Genomic DNA, 16,936 nt, shown 5'->3' on the forward strand with positions numbered 1-16,936 from the left:
CTTTTATAGTTAGAGTTTTTTTCTGAGAAGGTATCTTTTGAATAGCAAGTTCTTTTGGGAGCAGCTCTTTACCTGTCTGGGAGACCTTTTTGTTTGGCTCCTGCCAAGCATTAACATCAGTAGTTTTACTCGGTCTGGTCATCTATATCTTGTCACCATGATACTTCTTGCTTCATCGGCTTGACATTTTTCACCTGACATGTTTGCTCTGGTAATGTTTGACTTAGTTCCTGCTTAAGCCCACTGACTACACATTATCTGGTTCTCAGGTTGGATTTCTTACTCTCAGCTGCAATCTGATTGACCAGACTTGCCAATTACCCATTCCAGTTAGCTAGTCTTAATATCCCTACATCTAATTTTACCCTCAGCCTCTCTCCTGGTTATGGGTTTGCAACACCTGTTGGCCCAGTTGTCCTAATCTCTGTCTGGAAGGGAATGTTCCCAGTTTTTCTTTAGAATATGCTGTGGCTGGAGTTCCCGTCGTGGAGCAGTGGTTAACGAATCCGACTAGGAACCATGAGGTTGCGGGTTCGGTCCCTGCCCTTGCTCAGTGGGTTAATGATCCGGCGTTGCCGTGAGCTGTGGTGTAGGTTGCAGACGCGGCTCGGATCCTGCGTTGCTGTGGCTCTGGCGTAGGCTGGTGGCTACAGCTCCGATTCAACCCCTAGCCTGGGAACCTCCATATGCCGCGGGAGCGGCCCAAGAAATAGCAACAACAACAACAAAAAAGACAAAAAAAAAAAGAATATGCTGTGGCTAACTCTCCTTTTATTTATTTATTTATTTATTTATTTATTTATTTATTCATTCATTTATTTATTTATTTTACTGGGGCACATCAAAGTTAGGTGAATTTGGAGGGTTGGAAGCCCTGCCAAAGACTTTTCTGAACTGAACTAGTAGATTTCAGTGTAAATGACTTCTGGCTGAAAGAATGTGATAAGAGCACTCCTAGAAAACCTGAAGCACATGCCTTTGGTCAAAGCAACCGCATCACCTTTGTGTATTCAGGGGAGCATTATTGTTATTTCTTTTTGTGCATCTATTATTAGTAGTATATATACATATGTTATAGTGCTATAGAGAAAGAAATAAGAAGAAAAAATAGAAAACAAAACCAAAAGGGAGAAAAACCTATACCTATACCTGTTCTTGGAATGCTAAAAGCAATTTTACTGAACTTTAAGTCTGTGTCCTTTTTTTTTATTGCACACTTATCATTCTGTTCATTAGTTAGGTTAATATACTAGAATACAAATGCAAGTGCTTTTATGTGGTAGGTATTTTCCATGCAATTTCACGTGGTTGGTATTTTTTTCATGAAATTTTATGTGGTAGGTGTTTTCTATTCATGATAAGAGAAAGTCGAAGTCCTTATAATGTTGGGTAAGTAAATTCTGAATGATAATAACTGGCATTTATGGAGGCATTTCTATGTGCTAGGCACTGTTCTTTACATGCCTTAACATATTTAATCCTCACAAAATCCCATGAGGTCCAGTGTATTATTTTCACCATTTTAGAAATGAGAAAACTGAGGCAAAGAGAAACTTGCCCAAAGTAATTCAGCAAGTAAGGGCCAGAACCAGGACTTGTCCCAGGATATCTGGTTTTAGCACCTGTACTCTTAACCACTATGCCTCTAAAATTAGTGTAATATGTAAACTTTAATAGTTAAGAAAGCAGTAGGGGCAGTTCCCTGGTGGCCCATCAGGTTAAGGGTCCAGTGTTGGTATTGCTGTGGCATGTAACAGGTCTGATTCCTAGCCTGGGAACTTGTGAATGCCACCCACTTGGAAGAAAGCAGTAGGAAAGGAACTTCTAAGTTCTTTTTTTTTTTTTTTTTTTTTGTCTTTTTTTGCTATTTCTTGGGCCACTCTCATGGCATATGGAGGTTCCCAGGCTAGGGGTCCAGTCAGAGCCGTAGACACCAGCCTACGCCAGAGCCACAGCAACGCAGGATCCGAGCCGCGTCTGCAACCTACACCACAGCTCACGGCAACGCCGGATCATTAACCCACTGAGCAAGGGCAGGGACCGAACCCGCAACCTCATGGTTCCTAGTCGGATTTGTTAACCACTGCGCCACAAGAGGAACTCCCTAAGTTCTTTTTAAGAGATCTAAATATCATAGGAGAAGAGTAATAACTAAGATTTATCAATCAGGTACCATGTGTCAGGTATTGTGCTAAGAAATTCATACACATGCTCTCTTACCATTTTTTTGCCTCGAGTCCTGCTTGTCTGTCAGGTCAGTTTTTTTTTTTTTTTTTCCTGGAGTTACGCTTTTTAAAACTTTTATACAAAGGTCGCACTCCATTTATAGTTATTACAAAATATTGGCTATGATCTCTGTGTTGTACAATACATCTTTGTAGCCAACTTACATCCAATAGTTTTTACCTCCGGCTCCCCCATCCCTATGTTGCCCCTCCCCTCACTGGTAACCACTAGTTTCTTCTCTTTATCTGTGATGTGCTATCTTAATTTTGAAAACAACACTGTGAAGTAAGTACTATTTCTGCCATGTTAAAGATACAGGCTTACAGAGACTTAGCAACTGCTTTCTATGAGGTTACATAATAAGTAGAATGTCTGACTCTAGAGACTGTGTGTTCCATGTTACGACTATTGTACACCATCTCCCAAGATGAAAAAGTTTCTCCAATGAACACCTTGGTATAAAGTCAAGAATATAATTTGATATGTGGCTACTGGCTGGCTAAGCCTCACAGAGAGGTGGCTGAAAAGGTGGAGTGAGACTGCTGTTATATCTGATGGGCCCTATCTGAAAGATGAGATACATATTTATTGAGTGAATGAACATTATAAATAACCTGTTAGTGCAGCTGACTATAGTCAAGATAGAAAAAGCTTTATACAAGGTTCTCAAGCTGGATTTCTAATTTCATGAACTGGAGGGGGAAAAAAAGTACATTTCCATGGTTAAGCACTCTGAGAAATTATCCCGTTCTAAAATGATCACAATGCTTGTAAGAAGTTGTACTAATAGTAAAAAAAAAATTCTCTCTAGCTTTTTTAAACTAAGGAAACATTCCTTTTTTGTGTGTGCAGAACTGTAAGAATACTTGGCTCTATAGAATAAATATTAATGGATTTTTACAGTTTAGAGATTTTACATCTTCCACGACTTACCCAAATTTACTGACATTGAAGGAACATATGATGGAAGCAGTCTTTGGAGTGTACATTTTATCTATAGATATACATATGATTCCACTAATTAAACATTAACTTAAAAAAATAGACCCAGGAGATAGGGAATGTGAATACATTTTGTGTGAAAGCTAAATAACTTTGGGCTCAAGCAATGAAATAAGTATTTATTGTCAGTTATCATATAAGGACAGCTTTGTGTTGAAACAGTTTTCCTGTGATTGTTTTCATTTTTGGCTGCCCCATAGCATATGGAGTTCCCAGGCCAGGGATCAAATCTGAGCCGCAGGCATGAACTGAGCCACAAAAGGTCTGATTCGACTTAGGAATTTCCATATGCTACAGGTGCAGCCATAAAAAGAAAAAAAAAAAAAAAAAAAAAGAGTCCATGATGAGGAAATTTCGCATTAAAAGGGCCAATTACTCTTCTAAACTTTAGTATTCTGGTTAGACATTTTCATTCTAAAGTTTATAAGCATTTGATAACTATGCCTTTTCAAATAATAGTGTAGGAGTTCCCATCGTGGCGCAGTGGTTAACGAATCCGACTAGGAACCATGAGGTTGCGGGTTCGGTCCCTGCCCTTGCTCAGTGGGTTAACGATCCGGCGTTGCCGTGAGCTGTGGTGTAGGTCGCAGACGTGGCTCGGATCCCGCGTTGCTGTGGCTGTGGCGTAGGCCGGTGGCTACAGCTCCGATTAGACCCCTAGCCTGGGAACCTCCATATGCCGCGGGAGCGGCCCAAGAAATAGCAACAACAGCAACAACAACAACAAAGGACAAAAAAAAAAAAAAAAAAAAATAATAGTGTAGTAATGTATGATATTTAAGACAAAATATGTTAGGGAGTTCCTTTGTGGCACAGTGGTTAAGGATATGGCATTGTCATTGCTACGGTGTGGGTACTGCTGTGGTGCAGATCAGATCCCTGGCCTGGGAACTTCCACCTGCAGTGGATGCAGAAAAAAAAGTTGAACTTAAATTCTTCTTCTTCTTCTTTTTTTTTTTTTTTTTTTTTTTGTCTTTTTAGGGCTGTACCCTCTGCATATGCATTTCCCAGGCTAGGGGTCGAATCCGAGCTACAGCTGCTGGCCTACACCACAGCCACAGCAACATGGGATCCAAACACCATCTGCGACTTACACCACAGCTCACAGCAGCTCTGGATCCTTAACCTACTGAGCGAGGCCAGGGATCAAACCCTCATACTCACGGATCCTAGTTGGGATAGTTTACTGCTGAGCCATGAAGGAAATTCCCTAAACTCTATTTTTTTTTAATGGTCACCATTTTCTAGGAGAATTAACTAAAGAGCACCAATTACCCTGAAAATACCCACTGAATTCAATCAGTACTATGAGATGCGGGCACATGAGATTTAAGTGACAGAGCAGTTCAAGTACATGCTCAACTCTTTAGATTTAGTGTTTATCTAATAACACAAACTGATATGGTAACTTGGAAAATATAACTAGGCTCACTTATTTCTTGCACTGGAAACTAAAATCTTTTTCTGTAAAATCACTTATTCCTCTAATATAAACTATTAAACTAAAAATATTCTGCATGTGTAACAAGCACAAATTTACCTACTTAAAAGTCTGACATTGTTAAAATGAGCATCTCTAGTGTTCATCAGTGTAAGGACTTTCAAAACCGCAGTCACCCACTGGTGCCATAGCTGACAGGAGTCTATGGTTACTAACACTCAAAGTTATAATCTATGTCTGCTCAAGAGTAACCATTAAATCAAAGAATGATAGAACTGTGGAAGTTGAGTGGACCCTTTTTAAAAAAATTACCTTAGATTTGCCAACCATCTAAAACAGTGCTGGGAGCCTAAGCAAAGTGAGGGATTTACCAAAAGGTTACCAAGAAACCAGCCCTCAATCCCCAAGAAGAGCAAGAAGCTGGGCATTTCTCCAACCGGCAGGAGCAGGTGGGTGCGGGCTGCTCTTAGTTACTAATAATAGTCAGTGTCAGCATTGTTCAGTCTCTGTGTCCCTTCAGTACTGCCAGAAAAGAGAGCCTTCCCTGGCCTGGGACAGATGCCCTCTCCTGGTTAATCAGCTCTGGGGGAATGCTGGGTCACATGGACCCAAACATCCTTCTAGGTGTCAGAAGCCAAGTCCTGAGAATGGAGAGAGCCAGGCAGCCACCACAAGAGGTGTCTATTATGATCATGTTTTTAGGCCAATTGTTTCAGAGTGGGAAACTCAGAGCTAGTGAGAGATCACAAAGTCAGGCAGTGACAGACTAGGATTTGTTATTATCCTGTTATAATCAATCTCCCTTAAGTATCCTACTGGGCTTTCTCTGGTCCCACACACACCAAATTCTTCTAAAGTTGTGTTTTACTGACAAATCTAGCATCACCACAGCAATGAAAAGGCTACCAGATGAGAGAAAGACCTACTAGAGTCAGGCCTGTGGGTCAACAGGCAGGATTAAAGGAATTTGTAGTTTCCAGCATAACCAGTTTGTTGAAGAGGCTGAACTCAGTGGAGCATAGTCAGGAAGTGGATTTATCACCCTCCAGACAAAAACCCCAACTATGATCCCACGTCAGAGCTCTCCTCCCCTATCTTTCACGTTTATGTCAGCAGATCCTTCTACTTCCTCATCATTTAAGATATTCAAACATTAAATAAAAATTAAAAGTCCAATCCAGTTAAAATGTCAGTGTTGCATCTAATTCAGAGCTTCTCCCATTCTATCAACTTAGGTCTGCTTGGCCCTAAGCCTTGCAGTGGGAGAAAGGTGCAATGGTCTTTCAACCTTTGTTCATCTTTGGCTTCCCTGCCCCAGGGACATTTGGCAATGTCTGGAGACATTTCTGGTTATCACAAATGGGTGTGTGTGTGTGTGTGTGTGTGTGTGTGTGTGTGTGTGTGTGTGTGTGTGTGCGCACGTGCGTGCTACTAGTGGGCAGGGGCTAGGAATGCTGTTAAACATCCTATAAAACAACAAATAACTGTTCAGTTCAAAATGTCAGTAGTATTGCTGTCAAAAACCTGGTTTATAAGAATTAGTTTCACATGTTTTTGAACTCAAAATGCTTCAGATATGTTTAGTCAAAACTCTTTTCCACATGTGCATGCATTTAGACCAGTTTTGCTTTCTAATGGATAAGCAATACTTTATACTTTTGATTCTTTTTATCTGCAGTAAGTATGTAACTTTGTAAACCACTTCCAAAAGTCAGGGAAAGTTTTAATTTTCACACATAATTTCCCCCAATCTTGCCTTTCCTGTTATCAATTCAAAGCCTTTCCTCTGGAGTTCCTGTCGTGGTGCAGCAGAAGTGAATCCAACTAGGAACCATGAGTTGTGGGTTCAATCCTGGCCTCGATCACTGGGTTAAGGATCTGGCATTGCTGTGAGCTGTGGTGTGGGTCGCAGACACAGCTCGAATCCTATGTTGCTGTGGCTCTGGCGTAGGCCGGCAGCTACAGCTCCGATTAGACCCCTAGCCTGGGAACCTCCGTATGCCGAGGTTGTGCCCCTAAAAACAAAACAAACAAAAAACAAAAAACAGACAAAGCCTTTCCTCCTTTCATTGTCCATTTCCTTCTGTCTGGCCCATTTCATTACACTACATAACCAGATCACTGACCAGAAGCAAATAGAATGAGCACAGTTAAAATTTAGATAGAACATGTCTTTTTGTGAGATTATGAGATATTTCTTTTAGATTAAAAATTTATTTAGGCCCTAGGGAGATGGGGATCCAGCTTAATTTACAGTTTTGAAATGAAACAAATTTCAGATTACTGGAGAGTTTGAGATGATTCTTTTCTGTTGGGATTTGTTTAGGATAAGAAAATATTTGATTTGCCTTTGGAAAAAGTCTCTGATGCTTTTCACTGTTGCCTTATTGGTATTAATAATGAATTTAATTATATGCCAGAATGATATTGGCATAGATATATGATTTAGAGATGTTTTAGTATTTTTTTTTGGTAAGTTCAAGGACAAAAACACATATTTTGCAGAATTTAAGACATTAAAAGTGTAAAACCCATTAGGAAATAAGATCCAAGTTCTGCCCCTAAATTCACAATACTATAATTCTAAAGATAAATGTAAAAAAGTCTGGAAAGAACAACTGAAACATCAAAGTATAAATCATCACAGGAGTTGCTTATTTTCTTTAGTTTTGCTCAAGGTCTAAAAAGCCTTTCTCCCTCCCCCCCAAAAAAAAATTAAAAAAAAAAAAGGAGTTCCCTTGTGGTGCAGTGGGTTGGGTATCCTATGTTGTCACTGTAGCAGCCCAGATCACTGCTGTGGTGTGTGTTGGAGCTTGGGCCCAGGAACTTTCACATGCTGCAGGTGTGTCAAAAAAAAGAAAAAAAATCAGTGGAACTCTACCTTTGCACTTCCTACTGCAATGATGCTCTTACCTATCCAGCAGCCCGTTAACTATTTCTAATTTCCTCATGTCAGCACCATCTCTTGACATATCAAGTAAAAAATAAGCCAAACTAAACTAATTTTTTCCTATCCAAATCTGCTCCTTATTCTTGTTTCCTATTTTTCTGAATGCAACCATAATCCTCCTACTCACCCATTCCTCACATCCTTCTTTCACAGGTTGAGTTGACGTCCATTCTATTCTGGTTCTACTGCATCTTTCCCCATCCGTTTTCCTGCTCCTATTGTCCTCAGCCCCTACTATTTTCAGCTCAGATCAGTAAATACTCTCCATTTTCACCTGTCTTCAGTCTCTTCTCACCAGTCTATTTCTAATCTTGTAGCTTGATGCGAACAACCCCCCCTCCCCCCCGCCAACCCACCCCCAGGAAAAGCCCAGTTTAGCTTAATGGTTAAGAGACTGGGTTCTGGCTGATTTGTCCAAGCCTAAAATGCAGTGATCAGGAGCTTAGACTCTGGGACCAAATCATCCCAGTCTGCCATTCAAGGACTTGTTTTTTTGTTTTTGTTTTTGTTTTCTAAAGCAAGAGCATTTTACTTTATTTATTTATTTTTTTTATAATTTTTTTTATTTTCCCACTGTACAGCAAGGGGGTTAGGTTATCCTTACATGTATACATTACAATTACAGTTTTGCCCCCACCCTTTCTTCTGTTGCAACATGAGTATCTAGACAAAGTTCTCAATGCTATTCAGCAGGATCTCCTTGTAAATCTATTCTAAGTTGTGTCTGATAAGCCCAAGCTCCCGATCCCTCCCACTCCCTCCCCCTCCCATCAGGCAGCCACAAGTCTCATCTTCAAGTCCATGATTTTCTTTTCTGTGGAGATGTTCATTTGTGCTGGATATTAGATTCCAGTTATAAGTGATATCATATGGTATTTGTCTTTGTCCTTCTGGCTCATTTTACTCAGGATGAGATTCTCTAGTTCTATCCATGTTGCTGCAAATGGCATTATGTCATTCTTTTTTATGGCTGAGTAGTATTCCATTGTGTATATAGACCACATCTTCCGAATCCAATCATCTGTTGATGGACATTTGGGTTGTTTCCATGTCCTGACTATTGTGAATAGTGCTGCAATGAACATGCGAGTGCATGTGTCTCTTTTAAGTAGAGTTTTGTCTGGATAGATGCCCAAGAGTGGGGTTGCAGGGTCATATGGAAGTTCTATGTATAGATTTCTAAGGTATCTCCAAACTGTTCTCCATAGTGGCTGTACCAGCTTACATTCCCACCAGCAGTGGAGGAGGGTTCCCTTTTCTCCACAGCCCCTCCAGCACTTGCTATTTGTGGATTTATTAATGATGGCCATTCTGACTGGTGTGAGGTGATATCTCATGGTAGTTTTGATTTGCATTTCTCTTATAATCAGCGATGAGCATTTTTTCATGTGTTTGTTGGCCATCTGTATATCTTCCTTGGAGAAATGTCTATTTAGGTCTTTTGCCCATTTTTCCATTGATTGATTGGTTTTTTTGCTGTTGGGTTGTATAAATTGTTTATATAGTCTAGAGATTAAGCCCTTGTCAGTTGCATCATTTGAAACTGTTTTCTCCCATTCTGTAAGTTGTCTTTTTGTTTTCTTTTTGGTTTCCTTTGCTGTGCAAAAGCTTTTCAGTTTGATGAGGTCCCATGGGTTTATTTTTGCTGTAATTTCTATTGCTTTGGGAGACTGACCTGAGAAAATATTCATGATATTGATGTCAGAGAGTGTTTTGCCTATGTTTTCTTCTAGGAGTTTGATGGTGTCTTGTCATATATTTAAGTCTTTCAGCCATGTTGAGTTTATTTTTGTGCATGGTGTGAGGGTGTGTTCTAGTTTCATTGCTTTGCATGCAGCTGTTCAAGGACTTGTTTTTTAAGCTAATTTCTCACTTTGTAGTCTAGCCAGAATACTTCCATCTTTCACTTAGCTGTTTCTTTCTTTTCTTTTTTTTTTTTTTAAAGGCTGAATCTGTAGCATATGAAAGTTCCCAGGCCAGGATAGAACCCACATGGACCAGAGGCGCTGGGGTCAGGTTCTTAACCCACTGCCACGGGTGGGAACTCCTCCCTTAGATTTTAGAGGCTACCACTTCCCCAAAATAGTCTTCCTCTCCTTGGAACTGCCCTACTATGTATGGAACCTCTACGTCTTACTTTGCGATCTTCTTTGGGAAAACACTATTTTTTTTTTTTTTTGTCTTTTTTTAGGGCCACACCCGCAGCATATGGAGGTTCCCAGGCTAGCGGTCTAATTGGAGCTACAGCTGCTGGCCTACGCCAGAGTCACAGCAATGCCAGATCCGAGCCGCATCTGCAACCTACACTGCAGCTCATGGCAATGGCTGGATCCTTAACCCACTGAGCAAGGCCAGGGAATCGAATCCACAACCTCATGGTTTCTAGTCGGATTAATTTCCTCTGTGCCACGACGGGAACTCCACTTTATTTATTTTTTAAACACGTGGACATGCTTGTGACATAAAGAAGTTCCCGGACCAGGGGTCCAAACAGAGCCACTGCAGAGACAACTGGCCAAGTAGTTATGTGAGCCACAGTGGAAGTCTGGGAAAACATATTCCTTGAGGGCAGATATTATATTCCTTTTTTGTATCTCCAATAAGTCACAGTGTGACTTGCACACTACAGATTGTCAAGAAATGTTAGGTGAATGACATCAATTTACAGAAATAAATCTGACTCTGGGCATCTCCTCTTACACACTGTATGTGTTTATCCAAATCATAGAACTTTACACTAAAAAATGGTGAATAAAATGTGTGTAAATTAAAACATTTAAAAAAGTTGACTTAAAAAAATTGAGGACCCCAAAGAGTCCTCAAAATTTTATCTGGGTTTCATGTATCAACACTTAGTATATTATAAATTATTGAGAAAAATTTAAAATAGTTCTTTATGATTAGTTTCAAAAATAATAAATACACTAAATGCATTTTTTATTCATTATTTATGTTGTATTCATCTGCCCAGCCTCCCTCGTCTGGCACAGCACCTAGGACTGAGAAGATGCTATACTCTTAGAAGAACAAGCTCAGCCCTGCTGTAGCACCTGTGAAGCCGCTCAGTGCGCCCACAAACCCATCAACCCACCAAAGGCCTGCACGCCCCACGTCTCCTGGGACACGCGGCGGCCCCGCCCCTCCGCGCGCCGGCGCTGGATGCCAGGGCGCACGCGCAGGGCTCCTAGAGGCGGTGCCGAAGAGCGCGCGGCCGCGGCTATCCCCTCCCCCACTCCTCGTCGGGACCGCCGGGAACCCGTCGCCGCGGCCGCTTTGGCTGCCGCCGTCGGTTGTCACGATGGACTCTCCGTGGGATGAGCTGACCCTTGCCTTTTCTCGTACTTCTATGTTCCCCTTTTTTGACATCGCTCACTACCTCGTGTCGGTGATGGCGCTGAAGCATCAGCCTGGTGAGTACGGGGCGCCGAGGACCAGCCCCTTAACCACGCTTCACGGAGGGGATGGCCTGAGAGGGGTGAGCGGCTGAGGTGCCTTCCACCCGACGTCTTGCAGTCGAGCTGCAGGAACCCAAGAGCCGGCCCGTCCTACCTCTCGAGTACAGATGTGGGAACTGAGGCCGCGAAGGGAGGCGACCCCAGTACTCGTTCAAGGAGGCGCGCTGGGGTCCGCGACACCCGCGCTGGGGGAGTGCGGGGCCGCCCCACCGCGGCGGGCAGGACTCCGGGACAGGTGACCCGCCGGCCGCTGCGGCTTTTCGGATCCCGGGGACTGCCCGCGTCAGCCCAGGGGTTGCGCCGTCCCCTGGCTCTGCCGCCACTTCCTTGGAAAGTATTTTAAAATGACCTGGGAACCGGGCTCCTGGAGACGGCACGTCTGACTTAGTCGTGTGGGGTAATGAATACTTCTGGACAGCTCTCAGGCTGTGAAAGTTGAGTGAGCAGTTAAATAAGAAGCCTCAAGTAGGCACCCTTACGTTCCCGTTAACGCGGATATCTGCCACCTTGCGTAGCTTGTTGGACGCGGTGATTGCTGAGAAGGGAGTGGGTTCCCATTTTCCGCGACATTGACAAGAAGATCCATTTGATGTTTCACTATCTGTAGAGTGGGGTTGTGGTCGTAATACGGAGTTTTCAGTTCTTTTAAGTATGTCTCAAGGAGCCATGTTTGTTTTCTTGTATTTTACATTCAGCATGTTTGCTCCTGTATTGCTTCAGGAGTTATTCTGCCTCCTTTTCGTCTTATGGTCTCTCATTTGAGATAAGGCATTTTCTTTGCCTTATTTTCTCCACGTTCATGCTGCCTTTAATCTGCCTTGTCCTACAGTCAATGAGTGAGGGCTTCAGGATGATGCTGTTCTTATGCACTTAAAAAAAACCCCTTTCATTTAAACTGAAATTTGTAGCTGAGTCTAAATCATAGTTTGGGAGTTCCCACTGTGGTGCAGTGGATTAAGGATCTGGCTGTTGTCGCTTCGGCTGCTCAGTTCCTTGCTGAAGCCTGGATTCTGATCCCTGGCCTGGTGCTTTCATATGTTAGGGGTGTGGGCAAAAAGATAAATAAATCATTGTTTCGTAGAAGTTTTGATCTGAATAAGGGGAATTTTAGTGTATTAAGGCAGAACAGATAATCTGCATATGAGACTGCTTCCCTGATTTGAAAATAAGTATATTTTAATATTATGCCATGTTCGATATTTGGTATTTTCTGGTATAGATTAAACTGGAGGTTCTCAAAGTGTGGTCCAGGAACCCCTGTGATTCCTGACACTTCAGGTCAAAATTGTTTTTATAATAATATGCAGATGTCTTTTTCACACTCCTTTTCTCGCAAGTGTACGGGGGAGTGGGGAGGTGTTTCTAGAGGCCACATGACCTGCCATACTGTGAGGGATTGAATGCAGAAGCAGGTAAGAGAAGCCACCTGTTTTCTATGTGAAGTTATACATTAAAGAGATTTGTTTTAAAAAGTGTGTGTTCTCACTAAATTTTTTTGCTTTGGAAAATATTTAATTTTCATAAAAAATATATTATTTGTTAACATTTAGCACATTTATTATTTAAAAAATGAATATGTAAAGAACTTTTAAAAATTTTCTCATTTATAATTTTTTTTTTTTTTTTTGACTGCCCCATGGCATTTGGAGTTCCCAGGCCAGGGATCAGATCCGAGTGGCAATTGGGACCTACGCTGCACCTGAGGCAAGTGAGGGATCTTTTAACCCACTGTGTTGGGTAGACGCAAGCGATCCTGTTCCATCACAGTGGGAACTCCTCATTTATACTTTCTTAAGTGCTAAATATTGACAACCCACAAAAATCTTTTGGGGGTCTTCAAGAATTTTTTTTTTTTGAGTCAGGCTTTTCAGAGTTTTAGTTTACGTACATTATATTCACCCTTTTAAATATAAAGTTCTGTGATTTGGGGCAAACATATATAGTCATGTAACTGTCACCATAATCAAGATATAAGACAGTTTCATCACCAGTCCTAGCTCCCTCCTACCCTTTTGTAGTCAGCCCTCTCCAAACCCATGGCAGTTGTTCATCTGCCCCCTAATTTGGGGGGGTGGTGTGGAGGAGTCCTGAGACCAAAGACCTTGAGAACCACTGGACTAGTTGAATGCTAATACAGTATTACACATGGTGTAAAAAATATATATTCTAGTACCAGTATTTGCAAACTGGTGAAAATTACGGAATTCACACAAGAGTGTACCTACTTAAGCTTTTACCAGAATTATGTTAGACAGTTTCGTTCCACAGGATTGCCTGTTATCATTCCTAAATATCTTGTCATTCCGATGATCAAAAACTCTAGTTTTCATTCGCATCTGTCAATTACTAATGAATATGTATTTCTTAAGTTTCTTGGCCATTTGTATTTCCACTTTCATAAATCTCTTGAGTTGATTATATTGTTTGTCCTATGTAAAAGGTAATACATTTTAAAAAATGAGTTATCTCTGCATTTTTGGAATAACCTCTACTTGTTTGATGTATGATTTTAATTCATTAGGGATTTTGATTTGCCAATACTTTATGTAAAATTTTACTTAATTGGAAACTTTTTTCTATTCCCCAGTGACTTATTGTCCAGAACTCAGATCTCTAGTACAGTAAAACTGCAATTCATATGTGTACTGCTACCAAGGTTCTTCTTATCCTTTTTCTCTTCAAGCATCTTACTCCTTGAGACTCTTGACTTTTGGAATGTACTGTACCACTGCCAGTACTTCACTCCCCACTTTCTACAATTTATAGCTTATGATTTGTAGTCTCTGCCTAGATCTTAAAAGATGCTTTTGGGGGCAAGAGGGTAACGGGGATTAACTTTATCTGTGATGTTGATAACATCCCTTTTTTGTTTGACTTAGATTGTAGTCCTTCAAATCCAAGAAAAGGTGATTGTTTCCTCCTTTTCATCTGCCCCAGAGCTTTCCTTTTCCATGTGACTTGTGCTTCATAAGTAAAGATACCAGGGTATTTAATATGTTGGATTGTTTTTTATTTCTTAGTTTACTTCCATTTGCCTCATACCTAACTTTAGTTCCTCCTGAACTTTGGTATGTAATAATTGTCTAAAATTTTTAGTTTTGGCTACTAGCGTAGGCCTTTGTTGTTGTTTATTTTTTCTGTTTTCTTGGGCACTTTATTAGGAAGTTGGAAAATGCTGCTTTGGGAGCTGTTAATTAAAAACTAAGCTGAAACTTTACATCATCAATTTTAATCTCTCTTACCTTACATTTTTGATGTTTTCCCTGTTTTTTTCTTATTTAAATCTTTATTAAAATAAACACTTTTTCAGTCCTACATTGATAACTGATTGCTTTTTTCTATAAGACTTCTTGAAAATTTAATCTACAATGATCTCTACTTGATTTTTATGCAGAACATCTATTATTTTACTCTTAATTCTCTGATCACTATTTTGCTCACTTTTTTTCTCAATGAATTTATTACATTTATAGTTGTAAAATGATCATCACAATCCAATTTTATAGGATTTCCATCCTACAACGCCAGTGCATCCCCCACCCCCGAACGGTCTCCTTTGGAAACTATAAGTTTTTCAAAATCTGAGTCAGTATCTGTTCTGCAAAGAAGTTTATTCTGTCCTTTTGTCAGATTCCACATGTCAGTGAAAGCATTTGATGTTTGTGTCTCATTGTGTGGCTGACTTCACTTAGCATGATAATTTCTAGGTCCATCCATGTTGCTAAAAATGCCGGTGTTTCATTCATTTTAATGGCTGAGTAATATTTCATTGTGTGTATGTACCACATCTTCTTCTGTCAGTGGGCATTTAGATTGTTTCCATGTCTTGGCTATTGAAAAGAGTGCTGAATGAACATTGGAGTACATGTGTTTTTGTGAGTTCTGGTTTTCTCTGGATAGATGTCCAGGAGTGGGATTGCTGGGTCAAATGGTAGTTTTATTTTTAGTTTTCTGAGGAATCTCCATACTGCTTTCCACAGTGGTTGCACCAATTTACAATCTCACCAACAGTGTACTAGGGTTCCTTTTTCTCCACACCCTCTCCAGCACTTATCGTTTGTAGACTTTTGGATGATGGCCATTCTGGCTGGTGTAAGGTAGTACCACATAGTGGTTTTGATTTGCGTTTCTCTAATAATGAGTGATGTTGAACATCTTTTCATGTGTTTTTTGGCCATCCATATGTCTTTTTTTGAGAACTGTCTGTTTAGATCTTCTGTCCATTTTTTGATGGGGTTGTTTGGTTTTTTTTGGCATGGAGCTGCAGAAATTGTTTATAAATTTTCGAGATCAATCCCTTGTCAGTGGATTCACTTGCAAAGATTTTCTCCCATTCTATGGATTGTCTTTTTGTTTTGTTTAGGGTTTCCTTTGCTGGGCAGAAACTTTGAAGTTTGATGAGGTCCCATTTGTTTATTTTTGTTTTTACTGTCATTACTCTAAGAGGTGGATCTGAGAGGTGTTGCTGTGGTTTATGTCGGAGAGTGTTTGGCCTTTGTTTTCCTCTAAGAGTTTGATAGTGTCTGGTCTTATATCTAGGTCTTTAATACACTTGGAGTTTATTTTTGTGTCTGGTGTCAGGGAGTGTTCTGATTTCATTCTTTTCCATGTGGCTGTCCAGTTTTCCCAACACCACTTATTGAACAAGCTGTCCTTTCTCCGTTGTATATTCTTGCCTCCTTTGTCATAGATGAGTTTGCTGTAGGTGCGTGGGTTGAATTCTTGGTTTTCTATCCTGTTCCACTGATCTCTATTTCTGTCTTTGTGCCAGTACCATGTAGTTTTGATGACTGTTGCTTTGTAGTATAGTCTGAAGTCTGGGCGCCTGATTCCTCCAGCTCCGTTTTTTCTTTTTCAGGATGTCTTTGGCTATTCTGGGTCTTTTGTGCTTCCAAACACACTTTAGAATATTTTGTTTGAGTTCTGTGAAAAATGTCCTTGGTAATTTGATAGGGATTGCATTGAATCTGTAGATTGCCTTAGGTAGTAGAGTCATTTTGATAATATTGACTCTTCCAATCCACGAGCATCGTATGTCTTTCCATCTGTTTGTGTCATCTTTGATTTCTTTCATCAGTGTTTTATAGTTTTCACAGTACAGTCTTTTGTCTCTTTAGGTAGGTTTACTTCTAGGTATTTTTTTCTTGTGGATGTGATGGTAAATGGGATTGCTTAGAGTTCTTAGAGTTCTCTTTCTGATCTTTCATTGTTGGTGTATAGAAATGCCGTCGATTTCTGTGTATTGATTTTGTATCCTGCGACTTTGCCAATTCATGGATGAGCTCTAACAGTTTTCTGGTAGCATCTTTAGGATTCTCTAGGTGTAGTATCATGTCATCTGCAAATAGTGATAATTTTCCTTCTTCCTTTCCAATTTGGATTCCTTTTATTTCTTTTACTTCTCTGATTGCTGTGGCTAGGACTTCCAGAAGTATGTTGAAGAGTAGTGGCAAGAGCGGACATCCTTGTCTTGTTCCTGATCTCAGTGGGAATTCTTTCAGCTTTTCACCATTGAGAATGATGTTTGCTGTGGTTTGTCATATATGGCCTTTATCATGTTGAGGTAGGTTCCTGTTATGCCCACTTTCTGAAGGGTTTTTATCGGGAATGGGTGTTGGATTTTGTCAAAGGCTTTTTCTGCATCCATCGAGAGGATCATATGGTTTTTATTCTTCAGTTTATTAATGTGGTGTATCACACTGATGGATTTGCGGATATTGAAGAACCCTTGCATCCCTGGGATAAATCCCACTTGATCATGATGTACAATCCTTTTAATGTATTGTTGGATGCGGTTTGCTAGTATTTTGTTGAGGATTTTTGCATCGATGTTCATCAGTGAGATCGGCCTGCAGTTTTTTC

General features: G+C 40.5%; 1 protein-coding gene across 1 annotated transcript in view; it reads left to right on the forward strand.

Annotated features, from left to right (window-relative positions):
* The window catches only part of TMEM38B (transmembrane protein 38B), a 50,573-nt gene continuing 44,505 nt past the window's right edge, over positions 10,869 to 16,936 (forward strand). Inside the window, exon 1 of the mRNA NM_001190164.1 lies at positions 10,869 to 11,029. Within this exon, the coding sequence (NP_001177093.1) occupies positions 10,918 to 11,029 (112 nt within the window). The 5' untranslated portion in view covers positions 10,869 to 10,917. The remainder of the gene's footprint in view (positions 11,030 to 16,936) is intronic.

This window comes from Sus scrofa, chromosome 1 (assembly GCF_000003025.6).
Source record: "Sus scrofa isolate TJ Tabasco breed Duroc chromosome 1, Sscrofa11.1, whole genome shotgun sequence".
Lineage (NCBI taxonomy): Eukaryota > Metazoa > Chordata > Mammalia > Artiodactyla > Suidae > Sus > Sus scrofa.